This window comes from Solanum dulcamara, chromosome 7 (genome assembly GCF_947179165.1).
Source record: "Solanum dulcamara chromosome 7, daSolDulc1.2, whole genome shotgun sequence".
NCBI classification, from domain to species: Eukaryota; Viridiplantae; Streptophyta; class Magnoliopsida; order Solanales; family Solanaceae; genus Solanum; species Solanum dulcamara.
This window is the reverse complement of record NC_077243.1, coordinates 4906150-4919181: the sequence shown is the minus strand read 5'-3', so window position 1 is coordinate 4919181 and position 13032 is coordinate 4906150. Positions and strand designations below refer to the sequence as shown.

Here is a 13032-nt window from a genome sequence, read left to right as displayed (position 1 = left end):
AATTATGCTCCACTCAATATAAATTTAAGTTAGAAGGACAAAAATAAAAAAATAGGTTCATTTGAAGAGTAAACCTTGAAATGAAATCTTTACTCATTTGTCGTACTAGTAAATTCGTTAAGGAAATTACTAAATATAGTACGTAATAGAAAGAAAAATAAAACATTTAGTTTTTAAAAAATTATTTTGTAGGAAAGCATTTTCTTTCAAACCAAACACACCCGTAGAGTGAAATCTATATTGATTATTCATATGATCCGTCCCATTAGTTTGACATTGAAGTACATTTTATTAACTACTCCCGTTTTATTCAGCGCCCTTCTTTTAACTTTGTCAATAAGGAGAACGAAAGAAAAATCTCATAGCTTTTGACAAGAAAGAAAAAGAAATAAAAGCCTCGTAACTTCTTGGTCTTATTCAAGCATATTAAACACAATGGGCGGAAAATCGAAAAAAAAGAAGAAAAGTAACTGTTATACAAGACTCAAGTTCGTACTATATGCAATAATAATAATAATAATAATAATTTAAATTAACAACATAAATAAACAAGAGTTTTAACTGACAAACATTAGTAGCAATATTTTTTACATGATCAAGTCACTTTGATTTATTATACTAGCATGCAATAAGTATCATATATTATTTTCAAATATAACATTTTAAGGAAGTTTTACCGGGTATATTGTTATTGTTATAATATTGTCTAGTACCATGTTCCAATATACTTAACGAGTCTGGCAATTCCAATGCCTTTCGCTCCAAGCTTCTCCACATGCGTAGCAAAATTCCTCTTTACAACTGAATTCACAATATATATATAAACATAGACAACGTCAATCTAAAAAATCTTCTTAAAATATGAGATCAATGATTTTAAGAAAAGTTACAGGCTACAACAGGTAAAAATCACTCTAACCTGCAAGTGATGCGTATATAGCCGTCATCATCTACATTGTCAACAAGGGAATTGCAATGAGGGCAATTCTTCCATTTGCTGTTTTCAGCAAGCAGCTTAACCCTTAAGTCATCTTCTCTGTCTTTTTCTTCCTTCTGAAACTATTAGCAATCACGTCCAGTGTGCCAAGGTACTCGGCAACGCGCGCACAACATTTCTTCACACGAAGGACATTTGCCCTTAATAATGATCTCTTCTTCACATCAGGATCATGACTTAGCAACTTTGCACAGTGTTTATGAGGACAATACAATTTCTCACGATTAGGAATAGCTGACTCGATCGATCCCTTTTCTAACCTTGCAAATATTTCTAAAGAGTCTCCAATAACATATTGCTTCTGTAGTTCCTCTGCAAATTTGGCATCCGATATCAGGATAGGCAGAGCCATATATTCTTAGCTGTTTATGCAAAGGGTAATTTAAAATTTATGTATTGTGTTTCTATTTGGTATATTGGAAAATTGTCCGTCTATATGCTGAATTATTAGGGCTTGGTTGGACATAATTCTTTTAGTACATTGGTTGGTTTCTCATTAGAATGAATTTTTGGTCCATCAAGAAAAGTTAATTCCTCTATTTTCATATTAAATGAATTTTTGAGAGATTTTTTATTGTTCAAAATTCAAAATAGATATTTGAAATTTTTTTCATATTTGTTTTTTCATTTATTGAAGTTTTATATTTTCTAGGAGATAAATCACACTACTTGCAAAGTTATATTTATGATTTTATAAAAAATAATAAAAAAAAAATAATTTAAATTATATCCTTAAATATATTTTTTTAATATGTTTGCACTTCCTACAAATTCATGAAATAGAAAAAGTAGCTAGAAAGTTCCTGGAAAGGGGACACGGAGACTTGGGCGACTGGTGATTAGTGATTGGTGAGGTCATACTCATCCTCTATGTGACGCAAGCCAAGTGGGAAAACAAGAATTAAAACAGGATTTGTCCAAATCTAGTCACTTAATATTGACTAGAGAGAATAGTTATAGGCGTTTGACTATAATTATCAGCTCAAATTGGAAGTTTTGATTTGAAATTAATATTTATTCGTGATATTTGTATAAAACTTCAAATTTAAATTTTCCTAAGTAGATTGTTGTCCATGCTATTTGGAGCTCAATATAGAAATTTTAATTTGAAATTAATGTTTGTTTATAATATTTAAATAAAAATTTAATTTGAGCCAAAGGTCTTTCAATTCGATTGAAAGAATAAGAGGGGAATTAAAGAGAGTTTTGGTTGGTGTTATAATCACTCTTAACTACTCCCACCTATTTTTTTTTCTTTCCAATTCAATCAAAATAATTCATATGATTGCTATCCATAACCCAATTTCAACACACTTATTAACCGCCAATTCCAATAGCTGGAGGGTATGTGCATCCTAGGAATTGAATCTATCAATTCGCCAACTCATTTTATATATTTCTTTCTTCTGCCTCTAAAAAGTTAAAACTCACCTAATATTTTAACTTTAATGAGATTTAACATATGCAACTTCACAATTTTCAACTATGTTCATTGATCACGTCACAGAATCAGAATCAGAGTTCTTTTAGATGTTGTCATCGACCCATATATAGCTTTACCCTTATGTATGAACATAACTATTATATATAATAACAATACAAGAATTATGTGAACACATACTCTTGATATATTACTTTTTCCACAAAAAATACGTTTGATACCGTATCATCACATAATAATATGAAAAGATGAATAAAATAGTGTGCCTCTCCCATGACATGGTGCCGTAGCCCTGTAATCTCAGGTACACAGAGTCTGCCCCTATATCTTAGCACTCCATTAGGTGTGACTTTTCTAAAAAGTTAGTGATTTTTTTTAAAAGAGTTGTGCCTTTCTAAAAGGTTATGTCTTTTGAGAATGGTTGTATCTATTCCGATAAGCCACAATAAACACTTATTCACACTCCCTTTTTATTGTCTATAGATAGATAATTTTTCTCTTATTTCTAAACATAAAAAATTTCTCCTTCTGCTGTATAAATATTTTCTTTCAAAATCGTTGTGTGATTTTGTTGTTGATTTTTGAGTTGGCTAAAATTATTGAAGTTTGAGGTATCGCTACTTCTTTAATAATTTATCTATTTATCTTGGGAGAAAATAATCCATAACCTCAGGTACAGTGATGAGATTAAATTCCTTAAGGACACACAGTGAATTTTGTGGACTCGGATATTATTTTTTATTTTCATATTTATTGTTTCTAATTTGCTAACCTTAATAGAGGAGAGATAACAAACACATGCAATTATATTGATCGAACATAAGGTACAATTCAAACAACATATAGTATCTCTACAAATGATGAAGCTTGTTTTGGTTAATTATTGCCACCATCAATTTGTAACACCAGCAGCCAGTCTAGCTCTCAAGTCCTTTCTCAGAATTTTTCCTGACGGAGATTTTGGTACCATCTCCACGAAAAATACACGCTTTATTCTCTTATAGAATACCACCTGCAAGATTTTGAAAAAATAAAACAAAAATGAATCACTTCCGATTTGTTTGATAATTGATAGTATTGCTTCCCATCAGTTTCATTACTTACTTTTATTCAAACACCAAACTGTTTATTATAAAATCATCTTCAACAGTTGGAAGTACTTTTCAATGATTGATGCTTATCAACTACCCAAATAGGCTCAAAATTTAAATCGATATTAAGTTTAAAAAAGAAATAAAGATATTCGGAGATTTGATTTTGTTAACCCCTCATAAATTTATTTTAGTTTTATTGAAACAAACCTGCTTAGAGACGAAATCCTTGACTTCATCCTCATTAATGGCGGATCCATTTGATCTAACAACAAAAGCCACTGGAACTTCTCCCGCTTGTTCATCTTTCATGCTGCCCAACACAATTAACAAATTATGAAAAGTTAGACCATTTTTCGAGCTATGCTGCATCGTACATTAGGCATTTATTACAAAAATTATAACTAACTTACGGGACAACAGCAGCATCAGAAATGTTGGGGTGGTTGACGAGAAGTGCTTCAAGCTCGGCAGGTGCCACTTGAAATCCTTTGTATTTGATCAATTCCTTCAATCGGTCAACAATAAAAAGTTCGTCATCATCGTCGATGAGCCCAATGTCCCCGGTGTGCAACCATCCTTCTTTGTCTATGGTTCTCGTCGTGGCCTCGGGATCATTCAAGTAACCTACAGCGAAATAATTGTTTTTAATTGTAGTTGGGTTGGTAGGTGAATTAATACACTGAATAGTTCCACAATATTGTGCTCAAACCATTTTATGGCAAGGCCCGACAAGTTTCCAACAATAGGTAGAAAGGTACTCCTAAATTGGAAAAACGAAAAACGCGTATATTGGAGAAAGATGTAAAATGGTCACCCAACTTAAATTGTAAATACAAATTTGACACGTAACTTCAGTTGGCGAAGAATAATCACGTACAAGTTATAATATTAGGGGCCGTTTGATTACTGTATACGATAAATCTTATTCATGTATAAAATATTGTATTAATTTTATTATGTTTGGTAGAAATTGTATTAGTTTTACTATGTTTGGTCATACTTTTTTGTAATCCTACGTAATTAATAATTACATAACTTATGAGGAAAATCTATTTATAAGTTATGAGAGTAAAAGGTGAAATAAGTTATGTGGCATTAGTTATATATATATTAAAATAATAAATTACACATTTACCCCAATTCATTTCTTTTTATATAGGACAAGTTTCTATTTCTTTCCATTTGAACTCCAAATGTGAATATTTTATTAATAGTACAAATTGGATTGTATTTATTTATATTAGCACTATATATCATTAAATATATTCCACATATTTAATTAGCATGTATTATATATTGTTTAGGACGTGAATTTATACATAATTTATATATTTGGTATGCTAAAAATGTATAAATAATATATGCAAAATATTGATAGAATATTTACATTATTAAAATAGAATATTTGAAATATATTAATGGTATTTTATTTTTATAAGGTATAACTAAATCCTTCGTAACTAAATTCTGTCTTACTATACTTACATAAATAAATCCTACATTATTAATATTTGCATAACTAATACCAACAACCAAACGGCCCTTCGAAGTTTTAACATGTACCTTTCATGATTTGATCACCTCTAATGCAAATTTCACCGGGTTGGTTACGGTGCAAGGAGCAACCCGTATCCGGATCCACAATTTTCATCTCTGCATTCCTCACAACAGTACCACATGCCCCTGACTTAATATCAAAGGGTTCTTTCGCAAATGCCAAACACATCGCCAGCACCGGACCGGCTTCCGTCATTCCGTAACCCTATTTTAATTTAATAATTTATTTATTAGTCAATGAATTTAAATTTGGAAATTTATTCAAAAATAATAAAATAATACGGTGTATTCTGGCTGGCTAGTCACTATCAAGTAACCATAAGGCAGATGGGTCGTCAAAAGTCAAAATTGATATGTCCACAAAGGTGTGCAGTATTCTTGTACACATTTTTTTTAGGAATAGACGTTTTACCAACCAATATTTACTTAAGCAAAATTCATATGTAACTCCAAAATTAGGAAAAAATTACATAAGTGAAATTAAAATTAAAATTTTGAGCTTGGTAATGTTGGATTCAGAGTATATTTTAAAAATATATTGTTTGGGAAACTAGCGGATCAGCACCAGGATTGTATGTCAGGGTAAGAACATGAAGATTTAAAATATCAATAACTTTCTTGTATATCTTATATTTATGATTAAAAAAATACTTCATAAATTTAAATTCTCGTTCTGCCGTGTATGACGATAAAATTTACCTGACCAAGTTTAGCTTTAGGGAATTTGGCTCGGACTGCGTCTTCAAGTTCCTTTCCTAATGGTGCAGCACCAGACATGACTGTTCTTACTGATGAAAGATCGTAATTATCAACTAATGGACTCTTAGCAATGGCGAGAACAATAGGCGGTACAAATGGCCCAATTGTCACCTTATGCTTCTGAATCAACTCCAAAAACTGAGCAATATCGAATTTCTGCATAATCAAAATGGCTGCTCCGACTCTTAATCCACAGAGCAAAACAGAGTTGAGTGAGTAAATATGAAACAAAGGCAACACACACATCAACACATCCTCACTGTGCATATACAAGTTAGCATTTTCTCCATCAACTTGTTGCGCGACACTTGTTACTAATCCCTTATGTGTCAACATCACCCCTTTCGGTAGCCCCGTAGTCCCAGAGGAATATGGCAGCGCTACGACGTCGTCCGGCTGGATTTTCACCTCAGGAATGTCGTGTTCGTCAGATCGAATCAACTCGGAGAAATGGACACAATCTTCCGGTCCTGAATCGACGCAAATTACCTTCAAATCATTTTCAATTGCGTAATCCTTCACTTTCCCCACAAAACAAGCCAAGGTGATAATAATCTTAGCACTTGACGCTTTGGCTTGCTTTACTACCTCAGCTGGGGTAAACAAAGGATTAGCCATTGTGGAAATTGCCCCTAAATACGATGCACCAATAAAAGCAAACACAAATTCAGGGCAATTAGGCAAGAGGATCATGATTGTATCCTTCTGTTGGATCCCCAATTTGTTAAGACCAACAGCAACTTTTCTCGAAGTTTGCTCGACTTCGGCGTAAGTGTAGATTTGGTCGTTTGCACCATCAATCAAACAGGGGCGGGAACTGAACTCCGGAAGGTTTTCGAAGCAATAAGAATGTAGAGGCATATGTTTAGGGATGTAAATATCAGGGAGTTTAGATCGAAAGATTAAATCTCCGGATTGCTTTGTTTCAGTATCCATCGGCATCTTGAGAATCAAAAGGGAAAAAAATGGAGCACGCTGAAAAGCTAAAAGAAAGGTGATTTTTAGCAATGGTGTCCTGAGGATGAATGTGCAAAGATAGATGAATATAAATATGAGGAAAAATGATACGAGTGTGGTAGGTGAAAGGGAGTTTACGGGTATTTAGGGTTGTTCAGGGGCAACTTCTTGGAAACTTGTTTAATTTTTTTTCTTTTTTGGGGGGATATAAAGAAAACGGAGAAGTCTTGTGGTTGGTGAGAGTAGTTCACAAGGAATGGACATTGTGGTCGCTAATGGTTAGGTGACAGATAATTGTAGTTAAAAAAATGGTATTTTCTGAGTTCTAAATTTATACCACATACTTTTATTTTTAATTTATCTAAAAAAGATACATTTTTTATTTAACAAGTGTTAATGATGCTATCAACATTTTATTCATATTAGATCTCACGTATTTGACAAAAGTTCATGTACTCTTCAATTTAAAAATTTATGGATAGTACAATATATTCATTGGACTTCCACATAATTGGTCTAGGAAAAATAGATTGAACTCAGAAAAAAAAAAGTATTTTCAGTAGATTTTCGCCTCAAAACAAAAACAATTTAGGAAAAAAATATAATAAAAATATAATAAATAATAAAAAATAATAAAAATAACAAATAATAATAAAACAATATTGCAATAATAATCATATAATCAAACAGCACGGAATAACAGATAGTAACTAAACATAAATTGAAATTGTGGGATTTAGAAAAATTGGTCAAAATTGAGATTCAAAGTTGACCTTTTGAGGTTCAGCATTGGCCACGTAGGCTCTTCACCAACCGCAACTCGCCGGGACGGATATTTTTGCTGACGGCCGGTGGACTTGCACCTAACGAGAATTAGCCGTTTGGCCATTTCATTAAAAAAATTCTCACATTAAGGCAGCCACTTACACACAAATTTTTGCAAGCAACGCAAATATTTGAAGTTCACAAATTAATAAATTATTATATTAAAAAGTAATGTATCATTTTTCTTATATTTATAGAAGTGAATAAATTATTATAATAAAAAGTAATGTATCATTTTTCTTATATTTTTTATATCTAATAATAGGAAGTGATGTTTGGAGACACTACATGGACCAAGGTATATCCGCCTTAGCATTATGGGATGACTTCAATAATTATTTTCATAACCATATGTTGTTTGGTACATAAAAAGAATATTATTAAGGCAACTACCCTGTTAATAATTGTTGTCCTGCTCATCAATAGTTGTCCTTCCTGGTTAGATCTCAATGATAATTATTTTGTTTACTTATTATAGATTTGGAACTTGGAAGTAATATATAAAAGTTGCTAGATTGTTTATTATTCATCTTGTGACTCTTACTATAAAGGAGATGGATTTCTTCGAATGTTAGTAAAACAAAAGAATAAGGGGAAATAGCAATTTTAGTCTCTATTAGAGGTTTACTCTAGTTTGGATCTCTGTATACAAAGTTGGTTATTGGACGGATGAGGCAGATAATTATGTTTAACAATTTTGTTTATTGATATATTGGTTTTTAAATATACTAGTTCGCTAGAAAATCAATAAGCTATTTATTGCTTCAATATCAAATTAGTAATTAACGGACAATTATTGGGTGATATTTTGACTCAATCATTTCATGCTCCCTTTTTCACTTTCACTAACCAATATATTGATCTCCCATCAAACAAAATATTTTTTATAATCCTACTTAAGTTGATAATTCTGTAATTGCAAATCACAGTGAGAAATATATGAAAGTCTAAATTTTGAGAGTGCATGCATTTATTTCACAAATATACTTACGGTAAAAATATAAATATGATAATTCTTAACGGGTTAACGACTTTCCTAATAATGAAATTGAGTAATCCGACCCACCACTAATAAACTGTTGACTATAAAAATATTATTGGTTCACGAATCATTAATTCGATTATCCAATATCAACAAGTCAATAAATCAATTTTGTGATTAACTTATCGATTATGGTTGATTTTGAACAAACCTATTTGTATAATTTGACAAGTATAATTAACCTTCATAAACAAAAGAAAGTGACATTGTAAATATAAAATAAGAAAGAGAAAGGGAAAATTTCTCCTAAATATAAGACTTCTATTCGAGACTTGTATCATTTGACGATGCCATATGAATCACTAGAAACTTTTGTAAGGGGACTAAAGTAGGCTATCACGAGACAAAAAATATCCTTCTAGATTCGATTCGGAACTCTTATATGTCCAAGGTTCAAAATTGAAATAATTTCAAAGGTTTTTCATGACTTTATCTATATGCAACAAACAATTTAAAATATCTCGATTTTTTTAAAACAGATCGAGTCAAATTGCAATGGATTGAAACACTTCTATTTATATAATTTCGGAAACTCAAAAGACTCAATCATATGGATATAAAATACATGCAAGATTTCCAATGAGTTTGAAGTTTCACTTTTTACCGGGCCCGTGAAAAGTGCAACTCTTATTCTTTTTTACCATATATTTTTTTTAACACTACAGTTCATATTATATGATATTTTTAGCTTTTATATTTAATTCAAAATAGATGATCTTTTAAACAATAAAAAAAGTATTGATTTTTTTCCAATCTATTCTTATTTAGATAAATGAATTTTTCCATAATCAAGAAGCTATATCAAATTTAGTAAAAATATTTCCTACTTTTTAAGGAGAGTAATTTATCAAAGAATATGTCCAAATTAAAAATATAACGTGATAAAACATAGAGAATACGACATTAAAAAGAATATTACTGATTGTTATCATGTTCATCAATTATTGCCCTACCATTCTACTAGGATAGATCTCAACCTAGTAGGAAAAGGAGGGAAACGAATATTTAATTTAAAGTGAGTAAACAGAATTTCATACTCGATCTCATAGAATAGGATGATAATTATTTTGTTATCTTAGCAGTTGGGAAGTAATAATACTAAATGGACTTTTTAATGTTTGGAGATAAATTTCAAGAGACCCCTTCTTGTCTTTACAACATTAATCTTTCTTATAATTTACAATATTATATTTATCTTTTTTATTTTAATTTTATGTAACAACTTTTTAATATGTCTATTAAAAATATAAAATACTATGATATAACTAATTAATTTGTCCTTTTTAAAATATATTTTTTTGTTTAAGTAGGGATTAATAGATTGTATATCTATAACCCTTCTTAAATTTACTAATGGAAGAATATACTTTAATTCCTTAAGTGACTTTAATTTTGTTTCATTCGGATTTGAATATTCGAGTTTCTTTAGTGTTCACATTTGGAAAGCAAAAAGGAATTAAAATTTCATGTGAATTATTAGTTGATTTTGAGCTGGTGAATACATATATGAAAAAAGTATTAATTCTCAATTACAAGTTGTGGTGGTGAAAATAAAATTGACATAATTTATTTTGAATAATATGTGTTGATTTTTTAATATAATTTTTTACTTCAAGATTGTGGATAATTATATTATCAACAAAAAACAATTTGTTGTTTATCTTAGTTGCTACAAATATTGTATTTTGGATATTAATTATTAAATTCAAACAGAACAGTTAACTATTTCATTAGGGAAATGTTGTGTGAGTAACGTCATTTCCAATCCAACTCGTGGACATTGTTCTTAAGACAGTTCATGAACTCCAAAAAATAAAATAAAGTAGCTAAATTATGCGTAACTGTATAAAATGTCTTATGGATGCATATAAAGCTTACATGATGAAACGTAACACACAGTCATATATCTTTGTATGCAACATTCAGTTCCACGGAACTTGAGTCGATCAATTTTTAACATGTTCAATATGCCTTTTGTATTAAATAATTTTTTGGAATTACTTTTTTTTTTATAATTTTTCTAATTACATATGTTTCAGCAATCATAAATTTTCCAACAAACTAAATGGAAGAGTCACGTGCAGGTAGTTCAACACCGTTACTATCTTTAAGTCTTTAATCCATAAATCAAATGCTCAAAAATTATACTATTAATAACGAAGTACATTGGGAGATGAGCACTTGAATTAATAATCAATTTCAAAGGAGATGTTTATTTCATTTAACTAGTGTTTACTGCTACATTATAGGTGTAATTAATTTTTCAATTAAAAAATATATCAAAATAAAGCATACTCTGCGTTGCTTTCAGAATTTTTAAAACATGTTGTTTGTTGTATTATAATTAGTTAATGTGTTATTTAAATCTTCGAAGTAATACACGTTTACCATGCTAAGTCAACGTATCAATTTGATCTTATTTTTATCGGAACTCAATAGTTCATAAAGCTTTCCATATATTTCCTTAAGGAAAAAATTAATTGTGTCAAATGTTTATATCAAATCAATAAATACATATCATCATATGTGTTGGAATATACACAACTATCACCTTAACCATAGTTAATTAGTGCATATTTTCACTATACCAAATCACTTAACCATAATAAGTAATATTGATTTGATATAAGCCGAATATAATCGCTGTTTGATAAATTAAAATAATGCTTTTGAGTTGGTTTAATATAAGTTCTTATTATAAAAATTGTACTCAACGGACAATATTCTTTGTGAATGAGGAGAGCAATTTCAGTTTTATTTTACGTTTTTGCAAGTCTGCACAAAGCGATTCAATATAAAGCTTCACATCTAAATTAATAGAATACTAAAAAGTAGAAGTGGAAACTAACTGTGTATTTGTGATCAAGTTAATTAATTAAGGATGAGGACATGCAAGACCATCCTCTTAGAGTAATTATCGAAGACTGTAGCTTTTGTTAAATATGGACAAATCCTTTATTAAACACATTTAGAGAGAAGCGAATTAATGTGCAGTCTTTTTGACAAACGAAGGACACAAAGCATGATGAAAATTAATAATCTGATGAAATGCACTTACAAGTACGTAATTTTTTTTCGGGTGAAAACCGAACTTTGATTTAAAAATCAAAGTCCTTCCCAACTTTTAATAATAATTATTTCCCCTCCTTATTCTAATTAATTTTTTAAAATGTTTATTTTACCCTGTGTATTATCAACCTTTTTTTTTTACTTCTTTAAAATCATGCGTAAAAAAATCCTAATTAAATATATAAATTATTGACGTTTTATAATGAAATAAATAAGTAGAGTAAAAAGTGAATATTTTAATAATAAACAAAACTCTAATGTATACTATTTATCTTTCTTAATCTAAGTATTTATAGATTTTTATTTAAGCACATTAAAATTATAAGTAAAATAATTTTTTTTATCAGTTTGTCATTAAAATTTATGGTATTATTTATAATTATTATTTTAATATTACATGCATGCATTTAATGTGTATATGTATATTAATGCATGTTTCAATTCTCTCTTATTCTTAAATATCTAAATTGATAAACGATTTTTATTTGTAATAATGAAATATTTTTTAAATTAAAAAAATAAAAAATTACTTACAATACAAATAGATAATCTTTTGATTTTTTTTAGAAGATATAACTTTATTTTTATTAGTATTTTTGTATTATTTTTGAAATATATTTAAAAGCTATTATATTACCTATAATTTTTATTTGTATAAATAAGTAATGGAAGATAGAAAATCAAGAATAAAATAGACATTTCACAGGATAAAGAGAGGGAAAATGATTATTATTAAAAATTGGGAGAAGTTTGATTTTTAAACCAAAATTTAAGCGAAAAAATGATTTTCACCCAATTTTTTTTTTCTAACGAACTTAAGTGACATTATTTTTGAAAGAATATATAATATTTTTTGATCATTTCAATGTACCAAAAAGTAAAGGCACGTTAACAGAGGAAGTACTAAACAAGACCAGTTAATTTAAAATTTTAAAACTTCATCCCAGATCAGATCTCATGGATCAATGGAGAATTATCACCGTTAGGATCTGTGATGGGATAAATAATTTTTTTTTACTTTTAATTAAAATCTTAGATATAAGTTATGGAAAAGAAAATATTCCCTCATTAAATAAGTGGGATAAATTTGAATTAGTTGAAATAGTGAATTGAATATTACTATTACTTGTCACGAAAAAATAATAATGGAGAAATCACCAAGTAAAAATAAAATATAATACTTTCTGACTTCCTGTCTGATTCTCGTTTTTTTTATTTTTATTTTTGTCGTATGGTAACTAAATCTGATTCTCGTTAAAAGAGAAGAAAATGCGTTTGTGGTGTCCGGAAA

At 29.3% G+C, this 13032-nt stretch overlaps 1 protein-coding gene and 1 pseudogene across 1 annotated transcript; both read right to left on the bottom strand.

Annotated features, from left to right (window-relative positions):
- Nucleotides 1-677: 677 nt before the first annotated feature.
- Nucleotides 678-1390, bottom strand: LOC129896545 (E3 ubiquitin-protein ligase RSL1-like; annotated as a pseudogene).
- Nucleotides 1391-3226: 1836 nt separating this feature from the next.
- On the bottom strand, nucleotides 3227-7012 carry LOC129894098 (4-coumarate--CoA ligase 1). The gene is made up of 5 exons (XM_055969618.1): nucleotides 5789-7012; nucleotides 5096-5294; nucleotides 3943-4156; nucleotides 3740-3842; nucleotides 3227-3450 (listed from the first exon to the last, which is right to left on the bottom strand). The coding sequence occupies exons 1-5, from the start codon at nucleotides 6788-6790 to the stop codon at nucleotides 3331-3333; spliced, it is 1638 nt and encodes a 545-aa protein (XP_055825593.1). The 5' UTR covers nucleotides 6791-7012; the 3' UTR covers nucleotides 3227-3330.
- Nucleotides 7013-13032: the final 6020 nt, after the last annotated feature.

Coding starts and splice junctions, on each gene's coding strand:
- LOC129894098 (XM_055969618.1), bottom strand. CDS start 6,790: ATGCCGATGGATACTGAAACAAAGCAATCCGGAGATTTAATCTTTCGA. Junction 5,295..5,788: donor CTAAAGCTAAACTTGGTCAG/GTAAATTTTATC, acceptor AAATTAAAATAG/GGTTACGGAATGACGGAAGC. Junction 4,157..5,095: donor AGGTGATCAAATCATGAAAG/GTACATGTTAAA, acceptor ATTTCGCTGTAG/GTTACTTGAATGATCCCGAG.